Source organism: Lineus longissimus, chromosome 18 (assembly GCF_910592395.1).
Source record: "Lineus longissimus chromosome 18, tnLinLong1.2, whole genome shotgun sequence".
Taxonomy (NCBI): Eukaryota; Metazoa; Nemertea; class Pilidiophora; order Heteronemertea; family Lineidae; genus Lineus; species Lineus longissimus.
The window spans coordinates 5,966,691-5,986,066 of NC_088325.1; the positions used below are offsets into that span (position 1 = coordinate 5,966,691).

The 19,376-nt window shown below is 41.0% G+C and overlaps 1 protein-coding gene and 1 non-coding gene across 3 annotated transcripts; one reads left to right on the forward strand and one right to left on the reverse strand.

Moving 5' to 3' along the window:
* Positions 1-5,256: 5,256 nt before the first annotated feature.
* Trnar-ucg (transfer RNA arginine (anticodon UCG)) lies at positions 5,257-5,329 on the reverse strand. The gene has a single exon. It is a non-coding gene; the product is annotated as a tRNA-Arg (tRNA).
* A 2,361-nt stretch (positions 5,330-7,690) lies between these two features.
* On the forward strand, positions 7,691-16,185 carry LOC135502302 (ethanolamine kinase 1-like). Of its 2 annotated transcripts, none has more exons than XM_064795018.1 (9): positions 7,691-7,861; positions 8,333-8,543; positions 9,057-9,328; positions 9,811-9,972; positions 10,810-10,952; positions 11,791-11,877; positions 12,335-12,492; positions 13,930-14,009; positions 14,778-16,185. In XM_064795018.1, the coding sequence occupies exons 2-9, from the start codon at positions 8,424-8,426 to the stop codon at positions 14,875-14,877; spliced, it is 1,122 nt and encodes a 373-aa protein (XP_064651088.1). In that variant the 5' UTR covers positions 7,691-7,861; positions 8,333-8,423; the 3' UTR covers positions 14,878-16,185. The 2 variants fall into 2 exon arrangements, with proteins under 2 accessions (XP_064651088.1, XP_064651087.1); XM_064795017.1 differs by having other exon boundaries at positions 8,356-8,543; positions 14,778-16,184.
* The last annotated feature ends 3,191 nt before the right edge of the window (positions 16,186-19,376 follow it).

A 19,376-nucleotide genomic window follows, 5' to 3' on the forward strand; every position in this document is an offset into this window, starting at 1 on the left:
ATATATTTTCAAATGAACAATTATCCATAGCTAACACAATGATCGGGCCATCTTTTAGCTAACACAATGATTAAGTCAACTCAATAGCTAACACAATTAAATTATAGTCATCTCCATAAATTTCACAAAATTTAAATTTTCTCCAATGATTACACAAAGATTAAGTCATTACCATTGGTAACTCGGCGATTAAAGTCATCTCGTGTCCTTCCATCGGTGACGTTCTCCTCCTCTCGCAACAGCAGCACAGAGTTATAGCTAAGGTTACCAGGCCAATAACGACAATAGCACCAATCGCAATGAGTGTTACTGCCCAAACAGGGGGCGGAACTGCCCCAGCCTCATAGACTACTTCAACCTTCATCAACGAACTACCAAAATCGTTTGTGGCGGAACAAGACGAGGTGTAGACATCTTCCAAAGAATATGACCGCAAGGTGAAACTTAATATAGTGCGGTGTTTCGGAATCGGACCTTCTTCGAAGCTGTAAAGAGTTTCTTTGTAGGTAAGATAATCATCCAGAGGCGTTCCGCTAGTGACTCGGTACGCTATGTTTGGGTACTCGTAGTAGTCAAAAGCCGTACAAACGAATATAAAATTATTGTTGAGGTCTTTATCATGTAGCGGTAAAAGGGGTTATTATATTTTGTCACCGTATAAACTTCTTGCAACTCTGAACTCGAACCCACAGTCTAAACCAACTAAGATATGTGATTTACATTATTTATTATCCACGTCACTCTAACTTCTTACCTACAACCATCACTGAAACATTACAAAATAAAGTGCACCACAAAGTATCAACAAGAGTTGATATTGATATAAAAGAATCTTACCATGCCATAAGATCAAGGGTGAAGTCAATTAAAATGCTCTGGCGCTTTTCAAGAGAAATGTCTTGTTTAACTACAGAGGGTGAATGCTGGCTTTCTGGATATGCCAGGACTTACTAAAAACATCTGAACATCATCATTTATACCTAATTACACACCCCCCTAATGGGCAAATAGCCTAGCCCAAGTATCAGGCTCTGAGCCAACTAGCACTCAGTAATTAAGGAAACAACCAATCAGTACACAGCAGCATCAATACAAGATTATCAGACAGGGCCAAGGGCATGGGCCTAGTAACCAGCTGCTAATCAGGAAGATCATAAAAGGGGTCAAACAGCTTAAAAGATAGAGATTATAAAACAATGGAAAGGGGCAATTAAGAAGGCAGGTGTTGAAACTCATAACGGTTAACGATCCTGGGTGTCTGGGTTCACCAGGGCTAGGGAGGAACATGAGAAATAATAATTACAGATATTAGTAAGCAATTCCTAATATTGTCACAATCAGTTGCTACCGCTGGTTGCTACCACCCTCAAATTTTGGTTTTCCGCATTTCATTGTCGAAGGAGTAAGGCTATCCAAATTAAAATCGCTCAGATAAGACGGTTTTGAACATTGCATACTAATGTCGCTTGCTTCCTCGAGGACCCAGTCGGCAAGTCTTAGCGTATTTTTGCAATCACAGCTGAGCTCTGACGACAACTGTTGTTTCATCACCGTATTTTTTGCTGCAGGGTTAACGGTTTGAAGTGCATTCTTGAAGTCCATTGGTACTGATTCGATCGAAAGCTGTAATCAAGTCATCTAGGCCCTTGAACGCATTTACATCCTACGAACTTGGCCCGTCAGTCACTGTGAGTTTCAAGTCATACTCGGGTCAAGGTACTTCAGAACGCTGGAACGGGCAAAAGTGTCATTATAAATCACATCAATGCCGGTGTAGAAGTTTAAAATGTCCTAGGATAGAATACCCGGGAAACAAAGGATTCTATTATGCGCTTCAATCTTTGAGCTATTGACGGTCAGGGTCTAATACAATAGGGCCGGACACTTTTTCCAGGGGGCATTTGTTACTGTTACACCGGTATAGGAAAGATCAAGATCTTCATTGTGCCTGCAAAAGGCTCGAAAACGGACGGCTTTCAGTTTACTCGACAAATGCTCGACTCAAGAATTTTAGATTCGTAAGTGCAAGAAAGAAATCATCTAGGAGGCTTGATCCGGAGTAGTTTATCAGAGAATTTCGCAAGTTGAGTCGCTCTAGAAACGTTTGTGTTTTGAACACTCCAGATTCAGTGGCAGAATCGGGTTATTTTTCAGAGAGAGAGTTCGCAGATTGATCAGCTCTGAACAAGGGTTTTCAAAAACAGAGCTAGGATTATATATAACCAGCGGTTTTCTTCCATTCGCAAAACTTCTAAGTTATCTAAATTTTCGAAAGTTCCTGAGGAGATGTCAGATTCGTTTGGACAGGGTGTAATTGCAACGGTTTTGTTGCACTGAAGTCTAAATCTAAAGTATTGATAATGTTTTTGTTGAGATATATGTAGCTTAATTGTTTCAAATTCATCAGCATATTCCTCGGTAGTTCCGTGAACTTATTATCCATCAAGCTTGGACTGGTAATGGTACAATTCATTGGAAACTCCCGGTCTACAACATCGATGTCATGATGTTTGAGCTCTGTGAGACCCACGAATGTACAGCGGTAATCGTATTAAAAGCTCTCCCACAGCACAAATCTCCGTAGATGTACAGTTCTTCCAGGTTACTTAGTGCAGAAAAGACAGATTCTCGAAGAACTGGACCAGCGTACCTACTGGGTTCTAACGTCTTCACTCCTGCTGGCAATTGGTAGATTAACCGTGGTAGCGAGTCCTCGTTCAGTTGTCTTTCAGCGGCGCACAGCTTTAGCAGGTGCAACCGGCGGAATACTGGAGTCCCGGCAGTTTGCGGTGGAGAAAGTGGCCATCAACATCGCCGCGAGTAGAAAAAGTTTTCCGTGGTCAACCAAACGCAAACACAAAGTATCCATGGAGGTCAAATTTCCGAGACCTCTGGTCGATGGAAACTCCTCAGAATTGTTTGAGACTTGCAGTAAATATGAATATGGGTATAAGCACTGTGTCTTAACCATCATTTTCCGCCCAAACAATATTTGCCGGGCCACAACTGGCCACAGCCATTACTCAGCTCTGTGTCGACTGTCCTTTGTCCAGACTGCCTGAAAAGTTGTGCGGCAATGGTCAGTTGATCCCAACGCAACTATTCCGTGACACGCGCAGTCCCTCCATTTGTGACACACCTTGTATATGCTGAGTAGGGACACCCTAGTCTGAGAGCCAAGAGCCAAGAGCCAAGACTCTACTTAAAGGGAACTGAAACCGCCAAGCCAGTTCGTATGACCTCGTTTTCATTTCCCGCGTATCGGGTGATCAGAACGAGGCATGAATGAAACATGGCGCCTAGCTGTCAATCATTGAGTGACGTCACTACTATGGAATTTACTACGAAAACTCATGAATGAAAGATCGCATGACTCACGTGATTCTAACATGATTCTCAATAATAACAAATTGAACTGCGCATGCTCGGGCACTGGGGGCGGAGCTACAAATCTGAACTCGAATAGGAAGTTGGGAGTTTGACTTTCTCGGGCGGTGAAAGTCGAAAAGTTGAATAAATCGCTCGGCGGTTCCAGTTCCCTTTAAGAGCCAAGTGCCATCAGGAAAGCCACGAGCCAAGGGAAAGTATAGGTAAATGAATATAATTATTATTTTGGGGAGCTCGAGGCCAACAGGTACTGATGAATAAAGTTTTTTTGGAAGCACTTATGACGTTGCAAGACATCGCCGCCAGGATAGCGGTTGTCTGCAGCCTGGATTTTTTTATCGTACTATCGCAACGCTGTCTGTACAATACGGTGTACATGGTGCCTGCACTTAATACAATTACATGTAGTACAATCACGCGTGTTTTTCATTCAGGCCGTCAACAATGCTTCGAGACGAAGATGAGCGACAATTTTGAATGTCAATGATGCGCAATTCTAAGCTGCGACTCGGCGCAGTTGTGTAGATGGCGCAGTGATAGACAAATACGTACGCTTATCTGTCCTGTAAAAAAAGGCGATCATGGTTCGTGGCTCTTGGCTCTTGGCCCTTGGCTTTTATGCTGAGTACAGGACAACTGTCAATACGCTGTAAATATTGGAATAAGAGGCAACACAAGGAAGAATTTTTGATTGAACTTTTCATTGAACTTTCGACCTCGGTACATCGTATAAATAGATATCTTGGCATTTTCTGATCTCCCGTTGGAACACTTATTCCTTTGTCTACAGTGGTTTACAGCCGCAGTGCAGACAGCGTACATACATTTGTAACGGCGCTGGGCGTAAATGGTAGCCATGACCTAATTTTACATAGCTACACAAGCTAAAAATCCGATTTATTTGTTGTCAAAGAATATTCATGTATAGGCCTACTACTTTAGAGCTACATGTACACTGCTCTCTACGTTACTATGATTACAGAAAGCTTTAAAAATCGGCTGAACAGAGTCGGCAAATGACGTAACAATTCGAACTTGGTCATGACTAAATAGTTTATGATAACGCGAACTGTTATGTAAGAGCTTTGAATATAATAAGAAGTAAACAAGTCGGACACGTTGGGATCGAACTTTATGCTGCTTCGACTTTGCCACACAATAGTGCCTTGACATGGTTCAGGCGATCAGTATTTTATACATGTAGAGATTGCGGTATGCGACATTAAATGCTATACATAGCATTCACCCTACATGCAAAAAGGGTCTCTCAATAACTTACTTTTGATAGCGACATCTAACTTTGAGGTCATTATCAACAGTAAATTAAATTCATTCAGAGACATATTTCTAAATGAGGTATCCTCGGGTATTTGAGCCCGTTCGCTCGGGATATTTAGCCTGTCTATAAATGACTCGACAGACCGTGTCATAATAAAAAAAGGTGCGATTTTTCTTCATCCTTTGCATGAATTATATTTTTTGACCAAAAATCCTTTTCATATAGATCGGTGCAATGTTAACCTTTTATGTACCAACAAGGATATTATTACATTATCAAAACCTTTTGACATTTTAGGTTACTACATTTAGTTTATTCAACATGATTTCAAAACGAAATGGTTTCGAAGTCACTGGCGCTTTTGGAAGAAAAAAAAAATCGGACGCAAAATAGTTCATGCATGATTAGTTCATCACACTTGTCGCATTGGCAATGTTGAATTAATGGTAGGGGTGACAAGGGTTACATAATAAATGTTAGCTGTGAACCCTCTATTTCCACAAGTAGTATAACTTATGCATGAGCGAAAAAAAACCTTTTTTTGGTGTAAATCGCCACTATTGTTATTATTTGCTCAAAAATCAAAATGTCGACCCTGGCAGGACTCGAACCTGCAATCTTCTGATTCGAAGTCAGACGCCTTATCCATTGGGCCACAGGGCCAGTTAAGTACCACCCCGATTTCAAACAGATTAATAGAATCCTGTGAATAGCACAACACCGGGGATCTGAATCCTTTGTTGACAGTAAACAATGGTTATTAGCGTGGTGTGTGTCCTGTGGTGGAATGTGGTCAAAATAATCTGTGACCGTTGTCTGTGCACAGGCACTGACAACACAAAGTAGATAATAATTTATACCAGGTATAGATTATAGATTGCTAGTGAAACATTCTTCGTTAACCCATATACTTGCTTTATACACAGATCCGATCCGGAATTTAAAACATCATTGGACAGGCACTGTACGTACATGTAAGAGCATATCATCAATGTGTCAACTCTCAAAGTTGCAGTCGAAGCGGGTGATGGTACGCTACCTGACGTGTCTATTATTATTCAACTCTCCCTCGAACATAAGACGGAGTGGAAGTCTTAAATGATGCCCAACCTCTTCTGAGCATTCGGCATAGGCCTTCCTCTGTTTGCTCCCAGTTATAGACAGAAAGAGACAGACAGAATTCATGATAGCCGCCTCAAAGCACAAGATGTCTAAACTGCAGCCACGCCCAAGCATTCAAATCGGCTCGTCTACTATTCAACCTTCTACCCAGGTGCGAAATCTTGGGGCCGAGTTCGACCTCTGTATGTTAAATCACTAAACTTCCATATCCACAGACTTTTTAAGATACGTAGGCATCAGGACGGGTCCACGTGTGCCAAAGTTTTGAATGCATTGGTCACGTCCCGGCTTGACTTCCGAAATAGTCGGTTGTTAGGTCTGCCCGATTGTGAGGTTTCTCGCCTACAGAAGGCCCAAAACTCTGCAGCAAGATTGCTCACCAAAACTAGAAAAAGGGAGCACATTACTCCAATCCTGCAGCAACTGCACTGGCTCCCTGTGAGACAGCGCATACATTATAAGGCACTTCTTCTCATTCATAACTCGCTGCACAAAGAAAACAGCCCATCATATTTACGGGACATTTTCAAGGTCAACAAACCAGGTCGTTCCCGACGCTCTTCGAACGATCCCTGGCTGCTAGCTATTCCACGCTCCAAGGGGGCGTATGGCGACCGATCAATTTCCGTTCAGGGCCCAAGACTTCGGAACGATTTGCCTGTAGATATGCGCTGTCTCACATCAACTGAACTTTTTAGAAAACATGAAAAACGCACCTTTTTAAAATACTCGATCTGAAATTTAATTGTTTTATCAACTGTTCTACTATTTTAAATTTGTCACTGTTTTAATAATTTAATATTTTTTCCTTCCTGCACATGTACAGTGCTTAAAAAATGTTTTTTTTTACATTAATGTAGCTCTTAAATAGAATAAAGTATTATTATTATTATTATTATTATATTACTTTGGTTGTGACGGTCACGTACCTGTAATAAACGTCTAATCCATGGATGTGCACACGCGCTTTATCAACGAGGAACGCTTTCACAGTCGAATAGATCTATCCAAGCTAGTTAAACGATAATATTTCCGTTGTACGTCATGTGTGATAATTTCAGGATTTCGGGGAAGTCATTTTGGGCTTTTTGATTTTGAGTAATATCAACTAACAGAATTCAGGTCGATTTTGAAATAGGAACTCCTTTTCTAGATTATACGGGATAGGAAAGATATTCTCTCAGGTGCAGGCAGTAAACACAGCCCATATCGTGTCCATTCTGACATATCTCATGAAAACACTAATAAAACAATTCCGAATAATTGGAACATTTTGAAATTCACTTATGACATTGACAAGATACAGGACTACACTTCTGTAGAGTTTGATATGCACGTACCGCAGCAGATTTAACTGTGTACTGAGCCCTTCAGTAGACTTTGAATGCAGCATGACGAGTAACGCTATTAATTGGTATCAATATCAACAGCTACATGTAAAAAATTCGAAACAGAATTTAGGATTTGTCGTGGCACAATCTTCGTCACGGAATAAACAGATCTCTCTAAATGAAATATCCGACGCAAACAAATTGCAAACTGTTAAATGTTCATATCGGTTTTCTGTTTCAACCATGAATTACACAATCTGATCATTATTGTGCATTTGCAGATTAAATTGCCAAATGGTTTTATGCATAAAAATCGACGCCCAACTCTAGTACATTCGTTGCGTCAGCGTCTTTTGGTTCTAAACATCCCGATAGGTGACCAGTGTGCAGCTCTTCCCAGTAAAGATGCAGTAAAAATATAAGCAGCAAACAACGGAGATCATGCGGTGGATCGATATTATCATGGCCTTCGTTTGTTGAAGAGTAGGCCAAGCGAAAATTTTTAGGTCAAACTGATATTATGATAGGCTCTACAACCTATTTGTTGCTGATATGTGAAGTGCATGATTGCTGTCACAGTAAATGTGCCCTAATTTTGTTCAAAATTTAAAGGATATATATAAACGAAGCAGTGATTTTGGGAACAAAATTGTCGGCTTGTCCAATTCGGCACTTGATCAGGTCAGGAGGGACAGTGGATACGCAGTGAGCAGGAAGTACCTTGCTCTATTGCACATGTCAGGTACGAGCATGCTGGGTTTTTGCAGTAATGAATGTTTTGTAACCGTGCAGCTGATTTGGGTTGTTTTGGGACCGACTGTCTTGCATATGCAAAGAAGAATATGTTCTTTACCTTTCCACCCTGGAAATATTTTCACCGTGGAATGCTCTGTTTAAAATGACCTTTGAAAACCGGCCCAATTATTGTGTGTTTTTTTCTCCGCATTTTGCTATTAAAAGGCATCTGTGATGTCTGATATATATTTTAGCATTAAACGGTGACGCACACGATGGATATATATGTCAGTTCTTATGTGGAATTATGTTTTTTTTAAATATATATTTTTGTTCCAGTATGTTTCCCAAAGTTTTCTAGCTTTTTCCCGCGGTTTTTGAAATGTCTGCTGCCCATGTGCAGTAGAGGCATTGTGGGATGTTTTACTTTGTAAACACAGTATACCTCGAATTCACTGTCCCTTGTGACTCTTAATAGCGTGCACATCCCTGGTTATATAGGCACGATCTGCAACAGTGTCTGGCTGCAACTCGATCCACTCCGGCAGTGAATTGCTCTCCCTGCGAGAATGACGGAGGATATCCCTTATGTCGATGTAGTAGTTAACAAAGAAAGCCCCAGGGATGGTTTGCTAAAGGTGTCAGCTTACGCCCGTCCACGCTGGAAGGAAGATGACATTAAAATTGAGGTAAGTAAGGTAATACTACATGTAGTTCCAAAAAAATAAGAGTCATGATCTTGTATATGAAGCCATGCCCAAATCCCATGCACACACTGTTAAATTTTGTCCGCCAGTGCTCATTCACACGGTAGTTTAAAATGGCCCTCACCTTAGGGATTATCTGTCCATTTACTCCACCAATGGGAGGGTGAAATGAGTAGATCGGTCCTACCCACCATTGAGAACTCCTTCAGACCAATCGGAGTGTGTTCATTGTCGTCTGCGCCAATTATGAATAGCTGACATGAATTCAAGAGCTTCCGCCAAAGCTGCACTTAGCGAGGCATCTGGTCATTTCAACCAATCAAAAGTTGCTGGTATTCTGATAATACACCATGACCTTTCTCTTTCAACGTTGCTCCAACTTCATTAACCAAGTGCTTTTATCAAAGTCAATGTATATTTTTATAGAAGCGCCGAGGAATACGAAAACGCAAATAGTGGAATCAGACATTTAATTCGCGTTTGGATGTTTTACAGCTATTACAACAAGGCTTTATCAACCACATGTTTCTATGCAAAGTCAATGGGAACGAGACAGACTGGTTGGTTGCCCGGATCTTCGGGGTCGCCGTTGATGCAAAGATTGACAAGAGAAAGTCAGAACTCTCAAACTCGAAGCTGATGTCGGAGCTTGGCATAGGCCCACCCGTCTATGCCACGTTCAGGAACGGCTTAATTTTCGGATACGTTATGGGAAAGACCTATTTCTGGACTGACTTTTCCGCTTTTAAAGATGGCAAACTCCTGAAGTAAGTGGTGTGTATCATTGGCCAAGTTCATGCCGCTGCTCTCTTGAAAATAAAGGTTTTTGAGTTTTTGAGTTTTTGAAAACATTCGAGGGTTTTTCAGCCAAAACAATATGCATCTAGGGCGGTGCATATTTGTGTTGGTTGAAAAACCCTGAACGATTTTTCAGCTGCTCAAAAACGGCCCTAATTATCTGTTAGCGTTTGGAAGCTACTAGTATATAATTCAATGAGAAATCCTTGTGATGGACAAGCTCTAGACATTTGTAACTATAATGTGAAATGATGAGCAATTCTTTTTCTTTCGTTGATACCTCGAGTTTGACCTGACTTTCAAGTTCATGCATCCATGTTATCAATACTTCATGCGAAGACAAATTAGCGCGGTGGGGTATAAAACTTGGGTGCTTTACATTGGACAATCGAATAGAAGCAACTCCAAATGTTTCGGAAATACTTGAATTTCCTTTTCTAACTTCTAACAGCGCTGTCGCTCGACTAATTGCAAAGTTACACAGCAAGGCTACTAAACAGATTGCAATTGAAAAATATGGCGTGTCATTGGGCAGTGACATTGGAAAGGTTGTCAATGACCTGAGCGAGATGGGATGGCCTGATGTCATAGTTGACGAAGAAACAACTCAATGGTAGGTCGAGCTCATGTTTCATATACGAGTATCTTCTGGTTAAAAGTCCATACATTGAAATGTTATATATAGTTAATTGTAATAAATGTCCATGCATTGTTCCGCAAAATTTTCCGTGCATTTCATTTGGCGGATTTTGCCAAAACATTCCATTTTCAAAAACTACAATCGTATGTATTCATTTATAACCCCTGACCCATGAAATCATGTTAATCCTTTCAATCCATCCCAATATTGGACCTTCTATCTGCTGCCTTTACATAGCCCCTTACAACTCCTATAACATCTGACCACTTCAATATGTTATTTGTCAGACATAGCTCACGATATGTCGTCCTTGCATTTAACAAGTTCTGAAGGATAGCCCGGTGGTCATGCTCTTGCTAATAAAAGAGTATAGCTCATCAATTGTGACATTAGTTGAATTGAATTTCACTCCGAACAAGTAATTACCCAACGTTTGAGTGGAGACTGAAGCGGAATGGTGGAATCGATCAGAGAGAGGACACCAAATGCAATGTGCTTTCACTGCCGTATTTGGAACGAAGATATATAAATTGAATGAGATGATGTGATGAAACACATTCAGTAGAACTTGTTAATTGACTGGCCTTTCTTATATTGCCAGCAAAAAAAACAACATTATTTTCTGATGTATTAAAAAGTAAATCAAATTATTATTCTTTGAATGTTTTCACAGATAGAGCATTGCAGATGTTCTCTTAGCGGTTAGTATAAAGGTGAATATCGATGTTCTATGACAATTCAATGCTGTTTCTTCCATGAAAGTTATGCTATATCTCGTCCTGGCATGTTCTGCCGCTCTTTTCACCCCAGGTTTCTCAGTCAAGTTACGACCGAAGATGTCCGAAAGAAGGAATTGACACTGATCTTGGACAGTATTAGGAACCTTGGTGAAGAGCGGATCTTTTGCCACAATGATTGTAACCCCACTAACGTCATTTTTGATGAAGAGAATGGTGAGTATTCGGATTGTACCCGATACGTGCATGGTGTGTCACTGCAGTCCCTCGGCTCGGTCAGCAGTGACAGCGAGATCTCACGATAACTCAAACCCCAAACAAGAAGATGGCCACAGTATCGTTGTTTGTCGAAACATTTGGCAGATATTTTTCCCAAGTTTTCTGAAAATAAACCAATAAAGACTAAATCGATACATTTAAAGGGCCATCATGGGCGTATGATTTACGTGGCCAGGAGGATGACACCCTTACCTTCCACCATCCCGGCGCCACTTGTATTGTTACACGGATGCTGATCTCAAATAAAGTGTTTTTTGCCAGTGTTGCAAGGCACTTTTGAATTGGACATGCCTTGTGAATTTCATGCTGGGCTATGGTTACACTCCGTTCTAGTGTATAGTTCATCGCAGTTCAATGCTTTTAATGTCTATTTTGGAGATGTTAGGCAGACGTTACATAGAGCTTCACGCTTCACTCCTCACGCCTCATGCTTCACGGTTCACTCGTGAACCGAAGAATTAACAAGGTATTTCAATGAGCCCTGTTACTTAGGAAAAAATGAGGGCCTAAGTTGAAATACCTTGTTAATTCTTCGGTTCACGAGTGAACCGTGAAGCATGAGGCGTGAGGAGTGAAGCATGACGCTCTATGTAACGTCTGCCTTACGGTCTTGCGAGAGTTCTCTTTAGTAGCAAAGCCAACACATCTCTTACTCATCAAGTTGTCCCTTTAAGGAAGGATCAAAACGCTTCCTCTATCGACCCTTGACAATGAAAGATGCATCAAAAAGGCGCACAATGTAGAGTAAAACAAGGCGTGTTATATTTTGTTTTAGACCGCGTGACCCTGGTGGACTTTGAGATGTGTGGGCTCGGCCAACCTTTCGGGGATCTTACCATGATCCTGCACTTGTCTGCTACAGGTGAGTTGACAGGCATCCTGATCATAATAAGTTTCCACTCGTACTTAACTACAATTACAATGGTATTTGAAATCAAGTACAAAGTATCTACTCAAAAATTATACTAATATAATTATGTGAGAGGGTGATGCGTTGAAAGCCCTGGGCTACAGCATGTTCAGGAGAGCTAACTTATTTTTGTCGACATGCAAGGTGAACTTACTCGACTCATTCAAGAAGGAATTTTGCTCTTTGCTCTTTTTATCATAGGCCTGCTGTTAACTATGTGATCACTTATTTCTGTGTACTGTACCAACAGTTTCAAATTTAAAATAAATTATCGCGTACGAATAAAACAATTTTGTCTCTGATCGGAGACGGACGGTGATGTAGATTTGCCTTCGGCAGCTAACAGGTAAATTATACCACTTATAATTCTGATAGGAGTATCTCCTTTCTTTTTCATGTTTCTCTGTAGGGTATGATCCAACCCCCGATAATCGCCATAGCGTGGAACTGCAAAAAGAGTTTATTCGTACATATCTTGCAGAATTAAAGCGATTGGATGGGTCAAGTAGTGACGTCACTGACAAGGAAGTTGAGCGGCTCCGCGAAATAACTGAAGCTTATTTCATTGTAAGTCATTTCGATTTTAATGCGGCCGGATCTGTACCAGAATGAATATTCGCCAAAAACTTCGTTTCACAAAGATTGTCGTTTAGTTACTAGATTAGGCAATGCCTCGACACGCAGTTGTATTCGTCATGGCGGCTAGGAATCCTTACGAATGGCGAAGTACAAACACGAAGGACTGTGCAGTCATCAAGTCCCGCGCGAATCCACTGCGCGACATGTGAAAGTCATACACCTAGCACATTGAATAAGGAATCGGGAATACCTAAAAAACTGTAGCCGATGAAATTTATTAATACATATTTTGTACGAAGTCGCTCGTGGAAATTTTGTCATATGCCATCGATCAGCGAAGTTTGATTGGTCACTTGAGGTCACAGCAAGTGTTACACCCAGTGTTGGATGTCAGTGTTAGGGGTTACACCTAATCCGACCCCTCTAATCCTGGGGTCAGTTTGGTGTCAGGTGTTGGGTGTTCTGTGTTAGGTGTCAGACATGGTGTTGGTGTTGAGGTGCCGAGTGTCACACCAACTATAGTTGTCAACTCTGACTACAGATGGCAGCCTCTGACTACAGATGGCGATCGTTCATGTATTGGACCTCTTTCTTGTTGCATATTCGCCACAAATTGAACATTTGGGATGAAAAACATCTTTATGGTGTGAATGACAACATAGGCAAAGATGGCTACCACTGATCTGAAGTTGTGACCTCTGGCGCTCACTAATCCCTAAGAGGTTTAGTGTTTACACCGCATGTAAAATGTACAGGCAATTCCTGATCTTCAACACCAAGCTGGGTTTACGGTGTGACACCTGGTGTGATCCTAAAGTCCAACACGGGCTGTGACCTAAGATTACACCAAGATCAAGTGTCATCTAGAGGATCACACTTGATCCTGTCAATAGGTCACAACTGGTGTGATCTTGGGTGTTAGGTGTTAGGATCAGGCGTTGGTGTGATCCTAACACTGGCTGTGACCTCACCTAATGTAATAGATGTACGTATCAACTGATCGACGAGTATGTGATACGTAGGGCGATAGAACTCTAGAAGATGTGCGTGTCTCGTTTGGTGATGGTTCGGGAATGGCAAAACTGGGGGTTGGAAGAGCAGGAGGAGAGCCGTAGTGTAAAACACAAAGCGTTAGCAGTTTGACGATAAGCTACTCGGATTAATTCATCTCCTAACGGGCTTTTTTGATGTAAAATTATATACTTACATTCATAAGGAACGCAATTGGCTAATAACATACAATATAAGGAACATGGATAATAGAGTATCAGCGGGGCTTAGCGATGGAAATGGTGATTATAGCTGAACACACCTCCGGATATGTATAAATACAGTGGCAAGCTCTGATGACTTCGGTTCCACTGAAAGTAGGCGTAACTGTACTCGTACCTGAAGCAAAACTCACGATGATATAATTATTTTCAGGCCATGACGTTCTTTTTCCACATTATCGCCGTCAGGCTCGTGAGCCCAGGGCGGCCTATTGACCCCAAGGTGTTACTCGGGTAAGCAGACCCACCATATCTCAAAACATAATCTTGCTTACTCAATTATAAAATGGCCCATGTGGCGCTGGTTCCAGTCGCTTTCAATTGCATTTTCTATGAAACGAATTCACGCTCAATTGCAATGGTCAGAAAAGTGAGACCTGACATACAGGTTTGACCATGCGTTTCATTTTAAAAATATTGTTGTTCAACCATGTATCTCAATAAATTACGTTGTTTTATTACATTTTGATCTGACTCAGAATGGGATCGAGTCAAAGCGTAAACAAACATATTTATTGAGACTCATGGTATAGCAACATTTGGTTATATTTGGAAGGTGCACAGTGCAATAGTGCATTGGAAAATAAATTCCTTGACAAATTTTGTCATTTAATAAATAAACCAAAAAGACAAATTGGAAACAAGTACTTGGCATGTTTTAGATACATTTATTTCACGAATTGATTTTTTTCCCAACCGCCAAAACGGACTTATATTAGTCAATGTTAGTTAGTTCTGACCATGTTGCTGCATATAAATTTAAGGTTTTTGGCTCCATCCTAATTTTTTTCTCAAGGTTTGGTGTTTTGGTAACTAGAGGATTAATATGGTACCTTCTAAAGGATTCCCTGGGTCAACAAGCCCGGGTTTAGAGAAAAAGAATAATATAGAATTGCCCAGGGTAGGAGAGAAACTTTCACAAAGTCCAAGGGAAACTAGACAGCACACAGCTTTGTCATACACAGCATGGAATCGTACTCAGCATCCTCCTTGCCTTTACAGAACCAGCACAACCAGGCTAAAATGGTACTGGAAGAATCGAGACAGAATGCTGGAGATTTTGAACAGATATGCTGCAACTTCCTCCAGAACAGGAAGCTAAGAAAAGCGAAAATGTGTTTTTCTACTTATTCAAAACAGCTACAACAATATAAACGTACTAACAAATGTCTATCAATGTCTATGTCTACCAGCAAATCCACGTTGAGTGCCATATAGAACAGGAATTATTTGTCGATGAACCGGCCTGATCGGAGTTTTCAAATTTGTTATTGTCGTCTGCTAGCGCTGTGGTAACCATATATAGCGGACAGTGACATGATGACAATGTCCGTTAGAGGTAATGCTTATTTCACTCACACTAATTTACTGTTGTTGACTCATGATCGCAATATGATTTCAATTGAGTGGTAATTAGTTGGAAAAAGAATTCCTGGCATTTTTTTTACATGCCATAATTATGTCAGCTGCAATTGGACTTATGGTCACTTCATTATATGCACCACGAATGGAAAAGATCAACGTGTTGACCTCTGCAGGATTGCAATGTAATAGCTGCAAAGCCTTGCACGTTTAAGGCTCAAAGTTGGGCGCACTATTTGTGGAACACCCAGCAGTGCATTGGTGTTAAACATGCTCAAAGGATTTCCTGAGTCTTACACCGAGTGTGATCCGATTACAAACAACATCCAGTTACACCATTGTGAAAGAAAATCGAATCAAGAGTGCCGTTGGCGACAATTACGCCGGTTCTCGCCATGCTACTATCATAAACTGTTCTTTCTGGCAGTTGTACTGAAATCTGCTAACCGTGGAGCGTCGGCGACATATGAATCGAATCGACGAACTGCAAGGTTTAGGCTTGACACAGAACTACCTCTCAAATTTACCGTAATCACACCATTCCGCAATCAAGACCAGGGGTTGTTGCAGCATACTTCGTAATTTGTAATTAGCATCACCAATGTTTCACTCTGAAAGCCTGCTATAATCTATGTTTGGATCATCATTTTTTGCATAAAACATATGCATAAATGCAGGACAGCTTTCATCCGTAACTTATTGCCAGACACCGCGATAACACAGCAGTCAATACCCTGGAGTCCGCAGGCTATAGGTAAGGCCTAAATACTCTAGTTTCTCACTTCTAACGTCCAGTCATATCTTTATAGTGCACCTTTCTAGGCCTATAATGGGGGAAATTGTAGGCCTTCTATTTAAGCCACTATTGCCATTGATGCTGCTGGTCAATCAATCAAGAAACTTACTTCCGTCGTGGGCTCACCAAAATGAACACATCCACTGGCTTACTGCAGTGGACGTTAGGCGTGCGAAACCCGAGTATTTCACGAATCTTGATCGATACAGATAGCAAGTACCAATTTATCACTGGATATATATGTTACGTTGTTTGAAATATAGCTGTGATTTAAGGAATTTACACCGAACTGGAGGTATTGGTTGTCTTAAGAAAAGTTGCCAGGGACGAGCTGGAATGAGGCTTTAGGCGGAAGGATGTAATCCTTACCCTCACCCAAACCCTCCTCCCCGTTACTAATCCTAATTCTCAAATCTATTATCGCTCAAAATGAATAACGCTAACAGTAAGATACTCACGAAACTGAAAACTTTTTACTTCTTTAAGGCGGAAGAATTGATAGCGATGGAAACTGACGGCCAAGACCGGAACATCTCGACTCCCACCTCGACACGTGAAGTAATTTGCGATACGCAACGACTCGCCACAGAACTGCATCTGATTATTTTGATAGGACTTCGAAACTTTTTCATTTCTTATGATCTATATTTCACCATTCCATTTTGTTACATCGGTACCAGCCTTGCTTTACTAGGCTCTCTAGCTAAAGCAAGAAAAAGCTCCGCGTATCTTTACTTGGTGGTTCTTGCGTGCAGTGAAGTTTCCTACCTCAGCAGGAAGCGCGTTGCCTGGGTACAATTTTTTGGCATGCGTCCGACAGATTTATATTGTAAGATTAATTACTACTTGTTGGTGATGCAGTATTATTTCCATGCGTATATTGTAGTAATACTAACGATTGAACGAACCATTGCTGTGACCATGCCGCTCAGGGCAGCTGGGTCATTGACGATGAAGAGAGGTTTGGTGACTCTATCATGTGGTTTAGTCTTTTGCGCCATTGCACCAATTGATAATATTTATCTGAGCATTGACCGTAGGCTGGGGTTTTGCACTTACGATTTCGGCAAAAAGGAGTGGGTTTTAGATTTTGTATACGCTAAGGATAACATATTGTTGGTTTATCTGCCGTTTGTCATACTCACGATATGTAACACCATAATCATCACCAGCATTGCGAGATCGGCCAATTCTCGGAAACAAATGGGTGGAACACAAGGACAACGTGACTCTCAGGTGGCAAAGGATCGTCAAATTACTACCATCTGCCTCGTAGTTTCATTCACTTTTTTGTTTCTAAACGCACCACGGTATATTTTCCTTTCATTTAAAGGAAAGATATTGGTGAAATGGGATTGGGAATATAGAAGAACCTGCGAAGAGGCAATGTTTTTACAATTTTTCTGGTATTTCACCAATTTCCTGATTGATCTTAATGCTTGCGTGAATGGTTATCTCTACTGTCTAAGTAGTGCATCATTTCGAGCTGATGTGAAAATATCAATTTTTCGAATTGGCAATGCGCTAAAGAAATGTTTTATCAAAAGGTCCGCATCAAATTAGGACAGCTACGATATTAGGGATCTCAGTCAGAGCCAACTGTCGAGCCAACTCGAGGAGATTGCGACACTAGAAATCGAGGGATTTCACTTAGTGTGATCATAGAACGCTTGGCCTCTGCTCCTCGCTGTAAAGATCGGTTTTGTCTCGTGTAAACGGCAATATTTACACTGGAAAATAGATAACACGTTCAGTAATCTCGGACACGCTGAAAATGGTTTATCGTTCGTAATTACTGGTGGTCCAAGAAAATAGAAATGCAGTTATACACAATGCAGTAGTTCAGTTATTGAGTTAGCTTAAACTTAATCGTGATAGTATTTGTATATCAGTGGGAGAGGGAATGCTGATATTTATAATTTTTAGCACGTATTTACACAATTTTCTTTTCTTTTCAATCAATTACCAACTTCAGTTTCTTAACGAACGGCATTCATAAACTTAACAAGGCACACAACAATCCTCCCAGATAGTAGTCTCAGTCAAAAACTGTCTATGGAATATGTAGTCAACCGAGTGCACTTCAGACAAGCCGAAGAAAACAAATCATATCTTTATCTTCTGTCAAACCATACTAAACCGTTGAATGTCAATTTATTTTGCCAAAAGGTCGGGATGCATGCAGCCGGGTCCAATTTGAGTGACAATATTAGGGCTCTTTAATTCTTAAACGTCCTGTTTATGAGTGGGAAGTTGTACGACTCCATATCTCCTTTCAGTAGGCTAGGGAGTTTTCGCAAATCTCCCGAAACGTCTACGTGAACGCCTATCCCATTGTTCAACTTTGTTATCAGGAGGTCGAACAAAGAGATAGACGTTCACGTTAGCGTTTCGGGGGATTTGCGAAAACTCCTTATATGCCGTGACTGATACGAATCTCTATTATGACATTAAAGTATAACACGGTCGAATCACATGGGTGCGTACGCACGAATTCTCGTGGTGATTGTTTTGGCGAGCTGGATTGATGTCGCTGACCGTTGTAACGTCATGGCATCGTTATTTCTCGTCATAACGTCATCGCGACGCAGGCGCACATTCGTGTTGGATTTTGTAATGCAATTTGCAGCGATTGGAGAATCTAAAACTCGTAAACAATTGCATGCGATAAACAGTTAACAAGTCTCGTCTGTGTTTGAGTAAAAATGTCCTACTCGTGGTTGTCTTTGCCACACCACCTGCGGTTTCGTCTCGTGTCGGTATTTCGGACAACCACTCGTGTGATATTTTCCTCTCAAAAACGGTGAAGCTGTTAATAGGTTATTCTGGTAGATTACTGAGGTGATGCTTATTTAGGACTGATGCACCAAAATTCCATTCTTGTTGTGACCTCATATAGAAGGACAATAACTTTGTTGGACATCAACATGCCATCACATCGTCGTTGTAGAGAGAAGCACTGAAAGTTGTTGTTCTGGCTTAAACTAGCAATTTTGAAGCCTTTAATATGTAAGAATTCAAATATGCAATAAATGCACATTTTGTTTGCAAAGGAGGCTATCTGCCACATTAGCACTTGCTCTGTGAAATTCGGTTGAAAGTAGAGAAACAACAATTTTGATCAAGGTACATGTAGTTCCTTGTCTATAAAGGAGTAAATCAGGTCAATGTAGGCCTATATATCAGGAACAACCATCAGAGTTACGTTTTACACAATATGAGAGGTATTTCATCTCTTTGATGGTAGGTTTGGAGGTTGACTAGTTGTTCACTAACGAGCAGGAAACTAGTTGTCGGGGGTTGAAACTGCCACAACCTGAAATTGGAGACGTTCAAATCAAACGCAGTACAGAGGCAAAATTTATTGGCTGGCCCATGCAAAATGTCTTGTTGGTAAAATTTCGCCATCTGAGAGTCGAATCGACCCACCGCAATGACTGAAG

Bases quoted from the DNA above. Each gene is read 5' to 3' on its own strand.
- LOC135502302 (XM_064795018.1), top strand. From the start codon at position 8,424: ATGACGGAGGATATCCCTTATGTCGATGTAGTAGTTAACAAAGAAAGC. The intron at 9,973-10,809 runs GTAGGTCGAGCT...TTTTCACCCCAG, and splicing joins GACGAAGAAACAACTCAATG to GTTTCTCAGTCAAGTTACGA. The intron at 11,878-12,334 runs GTGAGTTGACAG...GTTTCTCTGTAG, and splicing joins CCTGCACTTGTCTGCTACAG to GGTATGATCCAACCCCCGAT.